This window comes from Mus caroli, chromosome 9, assembly GCF_900094665.2.
Source record: "Mus caroli chromosome 9, CAROLI_EIJ_v1.1, whole genome shotgun sequence".
Taxonomy (NCBI): Eukaryota; Metazoa; Chordata; class Mammalia; order Rodentia; family Muridae; genus Mus; species Mus caroli.
The window spans coordinates 56,643,951-56,660,277 of record NC_034578.1 but is presented as its reverse complement, the minus strand read 5'-3'; the positions used below and the strand labels follow the sequence as shown (position 1 = coordinate 56,660,277).

Genomic DNA, 16,327 nt, shown 5'->3' with positions numbered 1-16,327 from the left:
TACAATGAAGTCCCTGACTTTGTACATCTAATTTACATTAATGTGAATGAATGTCGTCGACTGGTGAGATACTTCAGTGGTAAAGACGTGAGGCACCGAGCGAGATTGATGGCCAGACTTTGATTCCTAGAACGGATACAGTGAAGGAGAAAACTGGTTTCTCAGAAGTTGTCCTTTGCCACGAGTGCTCTCTATCCATAAGTAAATGTTTGTTAAAAAGAAAAAGAAAGAAAAAAGTTGGGACAACATGGTACAATTTGATTATGTTCTTTTGAAAATTGATTCAGGATAAGAATAAAGCTGTGAATTTTCTAAATACTTTTGAGCCAAATCTTCTAACTAAATTAACTTTAGACTCCAATTCTGTTTTTTTTTTTTTTTTTAAAGATTTATTTATTATATGTAAGTACACTGTAGCTGTCTTCAGACACTCCAGTAGAGGGCGTCAGATTTTGTTACGGATGGTTGTGAGCCACCATGTGGTTGCTGGGATTTGAACTCGGGATCTTCGGACGAGCACTGGGTGCTCTTAACCACTGAGCCATCTCGCCAGCCCTCCAATTCTGTTTTAATGAATTTATTTTTTTCAGTACTGGTGATTGACTCTCATGCATGGTAGGCAGTGCTCCCCGCACTGAGCTCTGTCTCCAGTCCTGTCAGTACATTTTAATTCATAACTGAATGATTTAGGAAGAAAATACAATGAGTCATATTTGTGCTTATTCTTTTTGTTCAAATACCATTTTATTTCTGCAGATTTAGTTTTCACTTAACAGCATACTATAGATTATTATAGATTGAATTTTCTGTAAATTTTTACTGTAGATTATAGTGTTATGGTAATTACCACACTATTTTCTTTTTTCTGTACACTGTGTATTGGTTTTTCATTTCATATTGTTAGTCATTCTGTTACATATGTAAAATGTTTTCTTTTAATAAGTTTTATGAGTAAAGATGATCTTTAAGTTGTAGTTTTTCTTTAAAAGAATAATTAATTTTTTAAATTTTTTAAAAAATATTATTTATTTTTTATTTATATGAGTACAATGTCACTGTCTTCAGACACACCCCAGAAGAGGGCATCAGATCCCCATTACAGATGGTTGTGAGTCACCATGTGGTTGCTGGGAATTGAACTTAGGACCTCTGGAAGAGCAGTCAGTGCTCTTAACCTCTGAGCCATCTCGCCAGCCCAAGTTGTGGTTTCTTTCTTTTTTTCTTTTTTTTTTTCTCTTTTCTTTTTTTTTTTTTTTTTTTTTAAGACTAAAGGTGAGTGTGGTAGAACTTGAACGTTCTGGAGGCAGAGACAGGTAGCCTGCTATATAGGGCAAGTTCCCAGGACAACCAGGGCTACACAATGAAATTTTGTCTCAAACAAATTTTTATTTCCTCTATAAAAATTTAACTGTAAAGCAATGGGAGTGTTAGTCAACAGGGTCTATTTATAAACAATAAAAATTGAATGTCTTCTTGATATCAGAGGAGCTCAAGATTTTAACATTCTGTATTTCATCATTCAGAACCAAATCACCAGGGCTGGCGAGATGGCTCAGTGGTTAAGAGCATTAACTGCTCTTCCAGAGGTCCTGAGTTCAATTCCCAGATGGATGGCTCACAACCATCTGCAATGGGGTCCAGTGCTCTCTTCTGATGTGTCTGAAGACAGCTACAATGTACTCATATAAATTAAATAAATCTTTTTTTTTTTTTTAAAGGAGGACCAAATCACCTCCAGCATAAAGTGAGCTGAATAGCATAAAATTTGTATGTAACCTTTTTCCTCTGAAGATGATGGCTTACTAAGAGAGGTTCTAATAAGGCTTGGAATGTAGAGTGCTACTTGTGCAAGCTCCTGAGTCTAATCAGGAAGTTGGCAGGAAGAAGGGGGTGTGTGTGTGTCTATTTTCATTCTCAATTACACATGCTAAGTCAGTCCTTAAGCTGCCATTAAGCTACAACGTAGTTTCCAACTACTTAACAAAATTTCACAGTATCTATACCAACTTTTCACAAATTCATTTTAAAACCAATATCCTTATCATAACATCAGATAATATAGAATTCAATAATTAAAATCACTGAGAAATGGTTCATTGGCTAAAAGTACTTACTTGCTGCTCTTGCAGCGGATCTGGGTTTAGTTCCCAGCATCTATATGGTGACTCACACCCAAGTACAGCTCTAGTTCCAGAGAATCCAATGCTCTCTTAAGATCTCCACGGGCTTCTGCACACACCTGGCACACATACACCAACACAGGCATACACATATAAAAGTAAATATATGTATATATGTAGGTGTACATATGTATGCATATTATCTCATTAGGACTGGTTGAGTTTTAGCACTATTCTTTCTGAGGACAGGCTGGGTTCTGTTCCTAGCACTCATAATCCAGTCAGTCCTAGAGGACTTGATACTCTTTTCTGGCCTTTGAAGGTTCCCAAGCTATGCAGTTTGCATATACTCACAGTCTCATGTAAGTATATAAACTAAAAAAAAATTTTCAAAAAAGATTCATGGCAAAGGAACACATAGCATATAGCCACTATATATATATTTTAGGGTGTTTTTTAAAAAATCACCAAATTTGATTCAATTCAGTAACTGTTTTTGGATTATTTTAGTTAATACATGCATGAAATTTTATAACTAATAATATTGTAATGTCTAAATCTTTTTTAAGAATTTAATACATTACAAAAATTGTGTATGTGTTTGGCTTGAACAACCTGAGGGAGTCAGCTCTTTTTTCACTGTGATCCTAGGGACCAAACCTAAGTTTGTTAGGCTTTGGCAGTAGGTGCTGCCAAACTAAAGTAGTACCTGCTCAACTATCTTGCTGGACTAAGTTTTAAATCTTTGTCTTACTTCTGTCACCACTAGTTTTTTATTTGTTGGTTTTGGTTGTTTTGCTCTTAAACTATATAACCCTGGCTGTCCTGGAGTTTATTATGTAGACCAGGCTGTCCTCAAACTAAAAGATTTGCCCACATCTACCTTCTAAGTGCTGGGATTAAAGACATGTACTACCACTGCCCAGCTAAGAAATTATTTATTATACGTTATTTATAGATTGATAGCACTGACATCTCTTTGTAGATTTTTTTTTCTTAATTAAAAAATTTTTTTTGACATGTATGCCAGAAGAGAAGGCATTGGATTCACTGGAGTTGGGGCTACAAGCTGCCATTATAAGCTGCCATGTGGGTTTTGGGAACTGAACCCAGGTCCTCTGGAAGATCAACAAGTGCTCTTGTTGAGCCATCTTAGAAACATCTTAATTATTGGTTAAACTTGTGACATTTTTCATGTGCGTGTGCGCGTATATACATCTGGTCACTCAAAGGCTAAAAGGTGGTGGTCAAGTTGCTTTTATTATCTGAATATAAGGCTTGAAGTTCTGTCTAGACTCGTTGTCCATCAAGCTCTCCATAATCTGTCCTGAAGAGCATGATCATGCCTACTTTTCTGTTGGTGCTAGAGATCAAACTGAGGTCCTCATTATTGCTTAGCTAGCCTACACTCTTGCCCACTGAAGCCATCTGAGTCCTCATGGCTTTTTTTCTAGAGGTTGAAATCTCTTTGATCTTCCAAACTTGAAATGACAGAAAGCAATTTTCTTCATGGACAGGTGAAGAACCACGGGGACCTTTGCCAGGTGTGTTTTCAAGTGTTTGTGCATCAGGATCACATTTAGTTTGTGTGCACGTTTTAGTAAAGTTTCAAATTGCTATGGATCTGCTATTAGTACAGTCAGTTAAGGATTAAATTTTGATTTAAATCTCTAAAAATAGTGAAAGTACTTGGTTGGAAAGCTCTTTGGGGAATCATCACAGTGGAGAGGACGTTCCTTTTAGCTTTCACCTTACCTTTGCCTTTCTTTTACTTTGGGGTAGCTTAGAAATGAATATCCAGCCGGGTGTGGTGGTGCACGCCTTTTATCCCAGCACTTGGGAGGCAGAGGCAGGTGGATTTCTGAGTTTGAGGCCAGCCTGGTCTACAGAGTGAGTTCCAGGACAGCCAAGGCTATACAGAGAAACCCTGTCTCGAAAAAACCAAGAAAAGAAAGAAATGAATATCCAAATGGGAATTTTTAAAGTTCTTTTTGTCAGAATAAGGGTTGAGTCTTATGGTTTATTATATATCCATTTTGCAAATATCCCTTTCTAGTGTATCTTTATATTAATGGATGTTGTCTTCATTGTCCTATTCTTCTTCTTCCCCCTCTTCCTGAATCCTTCATTCTTTTTTTCATCTCACTCTGTAGCCCAGTCTAACTTGGTACTGTCTGCATGTACAGACTGGCCTCAATTTAGTGATTATCTTCCTGTCTTAGTCTCTTGGATGTTGGGATTACAGTGTAAGGCCATAATACTTAGTGCCATGAGTTTTGATGAATTAAACTTTTTATCACTTTAGTCTTAGGGATTGTGCTTTGGATATTGTTCTAAGAACTACTTGCCTAACTCAAGATCATAAATATTTTCTCTTTGAATTTTATAATTTTGATTTTTTATATAGTAGCACACTTAAGGCCAGCTGGGGCTAAGTCAGACCATGTTTCAAAACAGAACAGATTTATTCATTTCCTTGTAAGTTTGGAGTGAGGGATTTGAGATAGTCTCACGTAGCTGAGTTTGGCTTTGAACTTCTATCCCTCTTGCTTGTTATGCTTCCCCCAGTGCTGTGATTACAGGAGAACATCATGATTATTGTTGTTGTTATTAATTGTTATTATTATTTTAAGATTTATTTAATGTCACTGTCACTCTCTCTAGACACACAAGACATCAGGTCCCATTACAGATAGTTTTGAGCCACTATGTGGTTTTTGGTAATTGAACACAGGACCTCTGGAAGAACAGTCAGTGCTAGTGCTCTTAACTGAGCTATGTCTCCATTCAGTCCCTGGTTTATTATTTTTTTAATGGAATTTTGATGCGGTTGGATTCATATCTTTATTTTTTCTTTGTTCTCTATATAGATTTAACTCTTCTTTGATGTGTTTACAATTTTTGGTTTGATGTTTTATGCTTTTAAGAATTCAGAAAAAAAAAAGAGATTGTAATTGTACCAAGTTAAAAAGATTAAAAACACAGAAATGTAGCCTATAATAATTACCCAGATATTTACCCTTGCTGCTGTTTTCGGTAGTTCCATGTTTCTTCCTTGTATTATTTGACTTCGTTTCAGATGTTCACTCTTCTTAAGACTCTGTGCGCGCGCGCACGTGTGTGTGTGTGTGTGTGTGTGTGTGTGTGTGTGTGTGTGTGTTTGGGGGCAGTAAGTCTGAAGGTGGTCATGTGTGAGAGCTAGTTTTCTGCTTCCATCCACAATGTGAGCGTTCTGGGGTTGGAACGTACGTCTTTAGGTGTGGAGGCAAGTACCTTTTACCTTGCTGAGCCATCTCACTGGCCCCTACAATTCTTTGATGATTATAATATTTAGAAATGAACTTCTTTTATGGTCTCCTTTGAGAATTTGTTTTTGCTGTGCCTGGTAGTTTGAATTCTGTCTTGGATACTTTAGAAGATTCTTTTAGTAGACAAGTCATCCTAGGGAGATTTTAACTGCAAGTCCTTCCTCATCTTGTACAAGCAGATTTCTACTAGCTGCTGGCCTTGAAAGTCTTTGCTAGGTTTGTATTTGCCTCTGTTTCTCTCCTCGGACTTCAGTAATGGTTTGTATGGTAATTTGCTCTGAAAGCATATCTTGTAAGTCTTTACACGTTCCTCGTGTATGTACAGCTTCAGTCACAGTGACAGACCACTGTTCAGTTTCTCTTTGGCCCATGCTTGGGTCAAAACCTAATGGGATATTCAACGCTATCTTATCTCCATTTGTCTGTCTGTCTGAATTTGCAATGCTGATGATTGTTCAGGGACTGATATATTATGGGAAGGCACATTGCCACTGAGGTACATCCTAGCCCTTTTAAAATCTTATTATTTGCCCAGACTGGCATTTTACCTGTGATCTATAGCCTGCTGAGTAACTGGGATTACAGGCCTGCTCCTCCAGGCCCAGCTTCACTACCATTTTTATTTGGTTGTTCTTATCTTTCTCCACCAAATAATCCACCTGCTGTTTATTTTCAAAGTTCTCTGGTCCTTTGTTAGTTGCTCCTGTACATTTGCCCCCCTCCCCGTACATGCAAATGCCTTAGTTAAGATTCCTATTGCTGTGATAAAACACCATGACCAAAAGCACCCTGAGTAGGAAAGGGTTTATTTTACCTTATCTCACTGAGCAAAGAAAGCTGCAGTAGGAGGGACCTGGAGGCAGGAACTGGAGGAGAAGCTACAGAGTGCTGCTGACTTGTTCCTTTTGGCTTTCTCAGTTTACTTTCTCACATAACTACCTACTCAGTAGGTTTGGCACTGCCCACAGTGACATGGGTTATCCCACATCAGTCAACCAACCAATCAAAAAGGAAAAAAATCTCACAGGCTTCTTCACAGGTCAATCTGGGGTTCTTAATGATGAAGTTCCATTTTCTCAGATGACTTTAGCTTGTGTCAGTTTATCATAAAACTAGCTATAATAATTGACCCATTGTCAACTAAACACACAAACGTTATTCAACTAGAGCCTTTCTTATATGCTCCCAACATTTCATATTAATATCACAATATAAAATATTCCAACTTTTAAAAGTCCCACATTCTCTCTACCCCTTAATCCAAACATAAAGTTGGTTGTGGTGGTGTATACCTTTAATCCTAGCAAAGACAGACAGATCTATGTGCTCTGTGAGTCTGAGGCCAGCCTGTTTATACATAGAGACTCTGTTTTAAAAAAATAAAAATGAGTTCATACACTTTAAACATTCAATGTCTTTAAAAATATCCAAAGTTTCTCTAAAGTAGAGTTTCCTTAAAATTCCAAAGTGTCTTAACTGTGAGTATGTGTAAAAAATGAGCTAAATAATTTATCCAAGAGGGAAGAATCGGGCGCAGTTGAAGTCGAGGCAAAACCCAAGTCCATGGAGGATTTGGTAATGATCTTCTGGGCTCCCTGGGGCTTTATTTCTCCAGCTCTGCTGTTGGCAACACAAGCAGCTTGTTTCCTAGGCTCAGGCTGGCTTCATTCCACAGCTGCTGTTGTCCTTGTGGTTGTCCCATGGTACTGGCATCTCCAAAATGTTGGGGTCTCTGCTGTTGCTGGGCTGACCTTTCCTGGGCTCTCTTCAGAGACTCTGGTCCTGCCACATGGTGGCAGACCTCAATCAGACTTCAATCCTGCAGGATTCCTCAAGTCTTCAAAGCCAGTACCGCCTGGGAAATGTTTGTGCATTAATTACCAGGTTCTACTGCCAGCGTGAAGTTCTCCCAACTCCTCTGAAGACTGAAGGTGGAAAGTCACAGTAAATGCTTGCCCCCTCTGGACCACAGCTGTGTGCTGACTCTGGAGGCATTTCCCAGAAGATTTCCCCTAAGTGATGCTGACTGTTAACCCTCAGCTGACCGTGATCAATTTATCATCCAAGCAAAGGCTTTCACTTTAGTGGCCTGGTCTCTTGTTAATTACAGCTCTTTCTAAAGCTCCTGTTGACCTTAGAAACACAGATGTTAATTCAATTTCAGATGGCTCTGTGTCAGGGGCTTTCTGTGTAGCACTAGCTTTCTTGGAACTTGCCATATATATCAGACTGGTCTCAAACTCAGAGGTCCTCCAGCCCTAGCCTCTGCCTCCTGAGTGCTGGGATTAAAGGAATGGGCCACCATGCCCAGCCCTAATAGAGTCTTGAAGGGACTCTCAACTTCCCCCTGGAACTTCACAAGCAATTCTATTGCCTGCACAACTTTGAGCAGTCTTATCTTCTAAGCTCCTACAGAACAGCCCACTTGAGTTCTGAGTACTGATTGGCTTTTCTAGACTCTGCTGGCTAGTTTTATGTCAGCTTTTTTTTTTTTTTTTTGTTTTGTTTTGTTTTGTTTTTCGAGACAGGGTTTCTCTGGCTGTCCTGGAACTCACTCTGTAGACCAGGCTGGCCTCAAACTCAGAAATCCTCTTGCCTCTGCCTCCTGAGTGCTGGGACCAAAGGCGTGCACCACCACGCCCGGCTTTTATGTCAGCTTTATATGAACTAGAGTTACTTAGGAAGAGGGAACTTCAACTGAGGAAATGCGCAACTAAATTGGCCTTTGGACAAAGTCTGATGCATTTATTATTATTATTATTATTATTATTATTATTATTATTGACTGATTGGTTTATATGGAAGGGCCTAGCTCACTTGTGGGAAGCTCCAGTACTGGCTTGGTGGTCCTGGATGCTATAGGAAAGTAGAGCAAGCCATAGGGGACAAGCCTGTAAAGTAAGCAGCATTCCTTATTGGCATCAGTTCCTTCCTCCAGGTTCCTGTGTTGAACACCTTTCTTGACTTTTGAAGATGATGGACCATAAAATGGAATAAATTCTTTCTTCCCTATTTGTTTTTGGTCCTGGAGTTTATCACAGCAATAGAAACACCGAGACAATCCAAAGTTCAAATGTCACCACAATCCTCTGTAAAACACATGGTCAGGTCTGTTTGTCACAACAATATCCCACAGCCTAGTCCCAGTTTCTGTCTTAATGTTAGGGTTTGTGTTATCTTAGCCCATTTGGGTGTATCATCAATTGATGAAGTATTCCAGTACCTGTATTTTAGACTTTGCCATTGTCTGTAGTTTCATACATCCACTGAGGATCTTGGAACATACATACCACAGCAAATAGGGCTTGCTGTATATAGATAGGTTACTTTTATGTGACATTCTAAATACAGAACCTTTTTTAGTCCCTCTGGAAGTTCCTAGTGCTTCCTTGTATTCTGACTGTGTTTCCTCCCACCTTGTTCTGAATAACCTTTTGATGGGGAACGTAAAGGCTGTAATATATGACTAGTTAGTTATGGATCATTAATATTCCTTCTGGTTCTGCTATGGTATAGTGGAAGGAACAGTAAAGACAGATCATAGTTTTGATTTACAGCTGTTCCACTTAATGCATGAGATTAGTTTTTGTAACCTAATTCTATTTTTCTCATATTTACAAAGGTTTTTAAAGTTAGGGGATAAGAGAATGGGCCTTGTGATCCAAGCACTTGGGAGGCTAAGCAAGAGAATATTATTACATTTTTAGACATAGTTAGATCTCTCTCTTAAAAAGAAAAAGTAAAAACAAAGCTAGCTAGTGCAGTGTGTTTACAGAGTGCTTTTTTTGTTTTGTTTTTGTTTTGAGCCTTAACATTCATCATGGGACTCACAATATAGCTTTGGTTGGCTTTAACCCTGCAGTAATTCTGCTGCCCTGACTTCTGGAGTGCTTATGTAACAGGCATGAACTAGTGCCTGGTTTATAGAGTGCTTTGAGACTTAAATAAAATTTATAAAGTAATTACTATATGGCCTGTTATAGAATAATTGTGATAAGATCCAATTTTCCACCACCTCACTTTACCCAGTTTACTTACAGTGATTAGCCTGCTAGCTACTCTGAAGCAAGCCATCAAAGTCATTTTGGCAGTGAGTGCTTCCAGGTGACTAGAAAATGTGAGATTGAACCTAAGAGTCGAGAAAACCTTCCATAGTAAGGTTGTTTTTTTTGTTTTTGTTTTTGTTTTTTTTTTTTTTTCGAGGCAGGATTTCTCTGTATAACCCTGGCTGTCCTGTAACTCACTTCGTAGACCAGACTCAGAAATCCGCCTGCCTCTGACTCCCAAGTGCTGGGACTAAAGGCGTGCGCCACCACGCCCGGCTCCATAGTAAGTTTTGATAAAACCAACAATGGCTACAACAACCTTTGCTACTAGAACTCAGAAGAAGCACTAGTGACATTGCTCATCCTTTCTCTAATTTTTCTTTGTAAGTTGAAACTTCATTCCTGAAACTTTCAGGTGCACTGTTTAGTGGAGGTGTGTATAGTGTCACAAAGTTAGAACCTAACTAGTCTAGTCCATGTTACTAGATTCAGTTTTGATTCCATAGTAAATATATTAATACTTAGGGTCAGCTTAATCATTTTTTCCTTTTTATCTTAACATTTAGAATTTCTTACTATAGCTCAGGCTGGCCTTGAACTCACACAGAGAGCCTCCTGCTTTTGCATCCTGATCATTGGGATTGAAGGTGTGTGCTACCCAGCAAAGTTCTTATTCTGGAGCACGATGTTAAAAGGGTTAGAAGGCTTAGGGCTTCTCTGAATAAGTAAGTTAGGTAGGAAAGTGAGCCTGCATGAGGAGAAGAGTGCTTTGGTCATTGGTCTTTTGGGGGGATAGGGGTAGGATAAATGCATGTGGATTGCAGGGCTACGGGGGCGGTAACAGATGGTGTTGCTGAGAATAATTGAGACATCACATTTCTTTCTTTTCTTCTTTCTTTCTTTAAAGATTTATTTACTTTATATGAGTACACTGTCACTGTCTTCAGACACACCAGAAGAGGACATCGGATCCCATTACAGATGGTTGTGAGCCACCATGTGGTTGCTGGGAATTGAACTCAGGACCTCTGGAAGAGCAGTCAGTGCTCTTAACCTCTGAGCCATCTCTACAGCCCCTGAAACTTCTTTTTGATGATTAATGACACTCTTATTAGATTATTTTAAACCAGCACTTAATTAATACCATTATTAAACACAATGAAAGAGAATAGTGATATGTTATAAAAAGATAGAGGGGGAATACATTTTGTTGATGTGTAGTGAGGTGTGGGGGAAGGGGGTGCCTCTGCAGGGCCCATGCTGAGTCATCCCTTTGTTCTGAGGGGCCAGCCACACAGCAGTAGAGTATAGAATAGCGTTATTCAGGGCGTGGTTGAAGCTCTGCTTCCGACATGGTTATGGGCTCTCCTATCTTGGAACAAGTCCAGTCTCCCTGAAGTCTTAGGCCCCACTGAGCTTCTGGTTTTGAGACAGGGCCTCATTCTGTGGCACTAACCTGGAACTCAGCAGTCCTACTTTAGCCTTCCAAATGTCGAGATTACAAGTGAGCTACCACACCAAGCCTCACTGTGTTGTAAGCTTTAAAAAAGTGTGCTAGTTTAATGAGAAATGGGAATCTTTGTGAGAACAGTAAACTTACATTTCAGAGTTTTAACTTTCCTTCTATAAATATATGAAAGAACATCTCAAGAATACATACTGTGTTATTACATGGTACAGATATTTTGTTGGTTTAGTTAAATATATCTAATTTTGAGTTTCTTTAACTATTTAATACACATGGACTTACAAATTTTATTACTTACAAATTTTCTTAATTACATTTAGAGTGCTGATGTGGTAGTCTGCTAGATAGATACTCCATGCAACAAATTAGTTTTAACAAATGCTTGATATTTTGGGTTTGCTTTTCAAGATAGGGTCTTGTTATATAGTATGGACTGGTCTCCTTTTTTCCCTCAGCTTCCCGTGCACTTATATGTGTAGGTGACCTCACTTGGCTTAGTATGGTCTTAACTTTGACATTTTCTTTCTTTTTGGCTTATTTCGAACCCTATAAAGGATGAACTATTATATGGTGAGCTATTTAAATAATCTTGATCATACAACTAAAAATTTGTATCTCCTTTGGAACATAAATATCCAGGAAAGGGTATTTTGGGTGGAACTAAGTGCTTCAGCTGTGGTGCAGAAAAGTTTATTAGGACAGAAAACTTGGATGCATTATTTGGGAACTTGAAATCTAGCCTGCTATCTTTTTTTTACATGTCTGTGAAATAGCTGAGTTTGTTGCAAGCAAACAATCCTAGCACCTGGGATTCGGGAGCAAGAGAATTGTGAATTCAAGGACAGCCTGGACCTCACAGAAAAACATACACATACAAAAAAGTCAGTGAGATACAATTACTTTAAAATGTTTTTTTTCCCCCTCCTTCAGAATCCAGCAACTATCACGAGAATACTCCTTAGCCACTTCAATTGGGATAAAGAGAAGCTAATGGAAAGGTAAGAAGTTATATTGTTAGCTTTGTACTTAGAAGTAACAGAGAAAGCCCACTGATTTGAATTTATAAGCGGATTTATATAATAGTATGCATTTGAGCAAGCCAATATCTAAGTAATTGTTATAATTTGTTGTATTGAAAATTTTACAGTGAACTTAGTTTCAGGAAATTCAGGTTAAATTGAAATGGAGGCTTTATTTCAGCTTATTAGATATATTTTCTTGAATATCACAAACTAAAAATACATTTTAAAAAAGAACTTAAAAACTTTCTTGGAACACATAACATCTCCCTTATTTATGAATTACTTAAGATATACTATTCATGAATGTTAAATCTGTATTAGGCACATAAATGACATTTAATCAATAAAAAATGAAAACGAGAAATTGCTTAGGTCTCCTAGCCATCAAACTAGATGCTTGGCTTGGTTCTCTGATTTTAGAGCAGGGTTTTGTTCTGTTTGTTGTATGTTTGTTTTTAAAGTTTACCTTTCACAATCGGTCTAGTTTTAAAAGAGTAAAAGTTCCTGGGATGGAGACTGGCAGTATTAATCACCCCTTTGGTTCATTAGATTGGATATTTGGTGGCTATTGTCAGGGTAACAGCTCCCTTTTACTCTTGTTAGCTTTATTAGCAATCTTAATTGGAAAATTTGCAGCTTGCTAGGAACTGAGAATCTGAAGTATTGTGAGAAGTGAATGGAAATATTTTCCCATTTGATTTCATATTAAAAAAACTGTTTAAGTCAGATATTAAGTAATATTGGAACTATAACTTCTTTTATACACCTCGTATCTGAATTATAATTTAATAGGAACTCCATTTTTGAGTACTTTCTTTTAGATACTATTTGATGTTTTACTTCTGGTAGTTTGTCTGTTTTGGTTGTTTGTTTTTTTAAATTGTTTTTGTTTTTGTTTTGTTTTTAGTCTTACTGCAGCTCTGGCTGGCTTTGGCTATTTAACTCTCTATATTGACCAGACTGGCCAAAAACTCACATAGATCTCCCTGCCTCTGCTTCTGTCTCTGCCATTGTCACTGTCTCTGTCTCTGTCTCTGATGGGACTAAAGAAATGTGCCACCATGAATTATCTCCTGCTAGTTTTTAGGGCTAGAAACTACTGCCCCCACTTAATAACTTAATGTTTGAGGGTTAAGTTATTCAACTTAGTTTTGTAATACAAAGCCCTGAACATGTTTGTTGGTCCCTAAAACTTGTGTTAAGCAGGCTACATTCAGCTTTCCCTGTATTTGTGAAGGATAAATGCTTCTTGTTTTGACCCCCTTACTCGCAATGTGTATTGTTATCTTTACTGATACTAGTGTTCTTGATTTTATTGTCATTTGCTTTCAGGTTTATTTCATACCTCTCCTAACAAAAAGTTTTCAATTTACATTACAGTCTTTTGTAACACTGCTGAAAATATTTTCCAATTAATTATTTTATGTAAATGTGATGTGGATTTAAAAAAACAAGCAGGGTTTTAGCTGGGCAGTGGTGATACACACCTTTAATGCCAGGACTCAGGAGGCTGAGGCAATCATATTTCTTAGTTTGAGGCCAGCCTTGTCTACAGAAGGAGTTTCAGGACAGCCAGGGCTACACAGAGAGGCCCTGTCTCAAAACAACAAAACAGAACAAAAATTTCTGATAAACTATTGGGAACCTAAAGATTTTTTAATTGAATCTTAAAGTACTATTTTAAAAAGTATTTATTTCATTTTAATTTGTGTGTATGCCTAGGTATCTGTATATATAAATGCAGGCACCCTTGACCAGAGATGTGGGATCGCTTGAAGCTAGAGTTACAGACAATGTCCATTATGGGTTCTGGGGCCTCAGCTTGGGTCCTCTGCAAGAACAGCAAGTGCTTTTGCCCACTGAATTAACTCTCTGGCCCCTTTAAACACTATTTTTTTGTGTGTAGGGTTGAGAATGTAATAGATTTGAAACCTGGCATGTAGCAACAACAAACAAATCAAATTGGTATAAAATGTCTTTGTTTCCTCTAGTGATATTTATATTGTGTTCCGTGTTGTCTGATATTAGCACTGTTACACTTCATTTTAAAGGCATTTTGTGTACTTTCTAATTCCAAATATTCACCTGTCGTGGATTATTTGCTTTTAGACACAACTTTTTCAAATAATATATAGGTGATTTTTAAAAAGAATTCTAAGTATGATAATTTTGTTTAGATTTAGCTGTTGCTTTTTTAAGTTGCACTCCTCCATATTTTCTGTTTGTTTATTCTGTGGCACCGTTGGGTTTTTCTTTTGTTATTCTCTAGTAACATCCATGTTTTATGTTTCAGTTTTCCTAGTAGTTAGTTTATACATACAGGTAAGCTTAAACTAGATACAATGTCTGTATGCATTGTCTTTTTTTTTTTTTTTAAGATTTATTTATTTTATGTATGTGAGTACACTGTAGCTATACAGATAGTTGTGAGCCTTCATGTGATTGTTTGGAATTTAATTTTAGGATCTCTGCTTACTCTGGTTGGCCCCGCTGACTCTGGTCAACTCCACTCGCTCAGTCCCTGCTCTCTCTGGCCCAAAGATTTATTTATTTTATATGAGTACACTGTAGCTGTCTGCAGACACACCAGAAGAGGGCGTCAGATCTCATTAAGGGTGGTTGTGAGCCACCATGTGGTTGCTGGGATTTAAACTAAGGACCTTTGGAAAAACAGTCAGTGCTCTCACCCGCTGAGCCATCTTGCCAATCCCCCCACCCCCGTTTGCATTTTTTATATGACATGAACACTAGCATATTTGTTCTTTCCTATCTTTTTCCCTTCTCCACTCAGCCTGATAAGCTGATCCTTATTTTTTAGCAAGCAGTACCTGGTGCTGTTTCTTCTTTCTTGATCTGTCAAAAAGTCTTTTTGAGGGACATGCATGTGTGTCTTTGGCATGGGCATGTAGAGGTCAGAGAGCAGCTGTTAATGAAAGGATTCTAACTCAGATACACAAAGAACTCTTAAAACTCGGCAACAACCTGATTAAAAAGCTGGCTAAATGCTGACATGTAACATAACACCTTTAATTCCTGCACTTGGGAGGCAGGGGGCAAGCAAATCTCTTGAGTTCAAGGCCAGCCTAGTCTACATAGTGAGTTCTAGGTCAGCCTAATTTACGTAGTGAAGCCCTGTCATCAAGGAAAAGGAAAAAAGGGGGCCAGGTATTATTAGCACATACATATGATCCTAATAGTCAGGACATTGAAGCATCAGAGGCCTTGGTTCTGTAGTGAGTTCTAGACTCGTCTGAGCTTTATATCCAACCTTATCCACAAAGATAAGGGATGGAAGTGGAGAGGGAAGGGCTGGCAACTTTAACAGACATGGATGTCTGTGATGGAAAATAAACATATATAAGGTTTTTAACATAGGGGCTGGAAATATGGTGCAGTGTTTAAAAACATTCATTGGGTTTTCTTCCAGTGGACCTACGTTCAATTCCCAGAACTCAAGTGGTAGCTCACAATCATTTGCCCACTCCAGTTTCAGGGGATCTGATGCTATTTTCTGGGCTCTGTGGACACTGCACAGTGTGGTGCACAGCATATATACAGACAAAATACCTGTATACGATAAGGTGAAATCTGATGCTCCCTGTATATTAAAACAATGGGATGCTACTACACACCTGTGGGAGGAGTGAGACTCTAAACTACTTACAGCACTGACTTCAGATGAAGAATATAGAACAGTAGGAGCACTCTTTCATTGTGGATGGAAATGGAAAGTAGTGTAGCGACATGAGAAAACTGGCAGTTTATTACAAAACAAAACAAAACAAAACAAACATTATCCTAGCATGCAGTCTAAATTGTGGACTCTGAGTGATGATATTAGTATATGGTCATTGAATATATGGTTCTCTGGTTGGATTTTGTTAGTAGGTTGTACTTGTAAAGGAATGTGGGGAGGATGGCATGTTTCTTTTTGCTATGAACTAACAACTACTCTTAAACAAGAAATAAGTTATTGGTAGATGTGATGGAGAAGAAAAGGTACAAATCAAACATACTTATCCCTTAATGCTGTTACAAGATTAAATGAAGTGTGTGTGGTGCTATACACCTTTAAATCCCAGTAGTAGGGAGGCAGAGCAAGGTAGATCTTTGAGGTTGGGGCCAGCCTGGTCTACAAATGGAGTTCAAGGGTACCTAGAGAAAGACTGTCTCAAAATCAAAAGGGGCAGGTATTGGGCATAGTTGGGTTTCTTTTACCAGTAGTTTTAAAAGTTTAGAGATGGCCGGGCGGTGGTGGTGCACTTGGTTCCAGCACTCGGGAGGCAGAGGCAGGCGGATTTCTGAGTTCGAGGCCAGCCTGGTCTACAGAGTGAGTTCCAGGACAGCCAGGGCTACACAGAGA

General features: G+C 38.3%; 1 protein-coding gene across 2 annotated transcripts in view; it reads left to right on the top strand.

Moving 5' to 3' along the window:
- The window catches only part of Arih1 (ariadne RBR E3 ubiquitin protein ligase 1), a 97,075-nt gene that overhangs the window by 21,048 nt on the left and 59,700 nt on the right, over positions 1 to 16,327 (top strand). For both annotated transcript variants that reach the window (XM_021171586.2, XM_029481142.1), the window contains one exon: positions 11,873 to 11,940. In XM_021171586.2, coding sequence (XP_021027245.1) covers positions 11,873 to 11,940 — 68 coding nt within the window. The remainder of the gene's footprint in view (positions 1 to 11,872; positions 11,941 to 16,327) is intronic.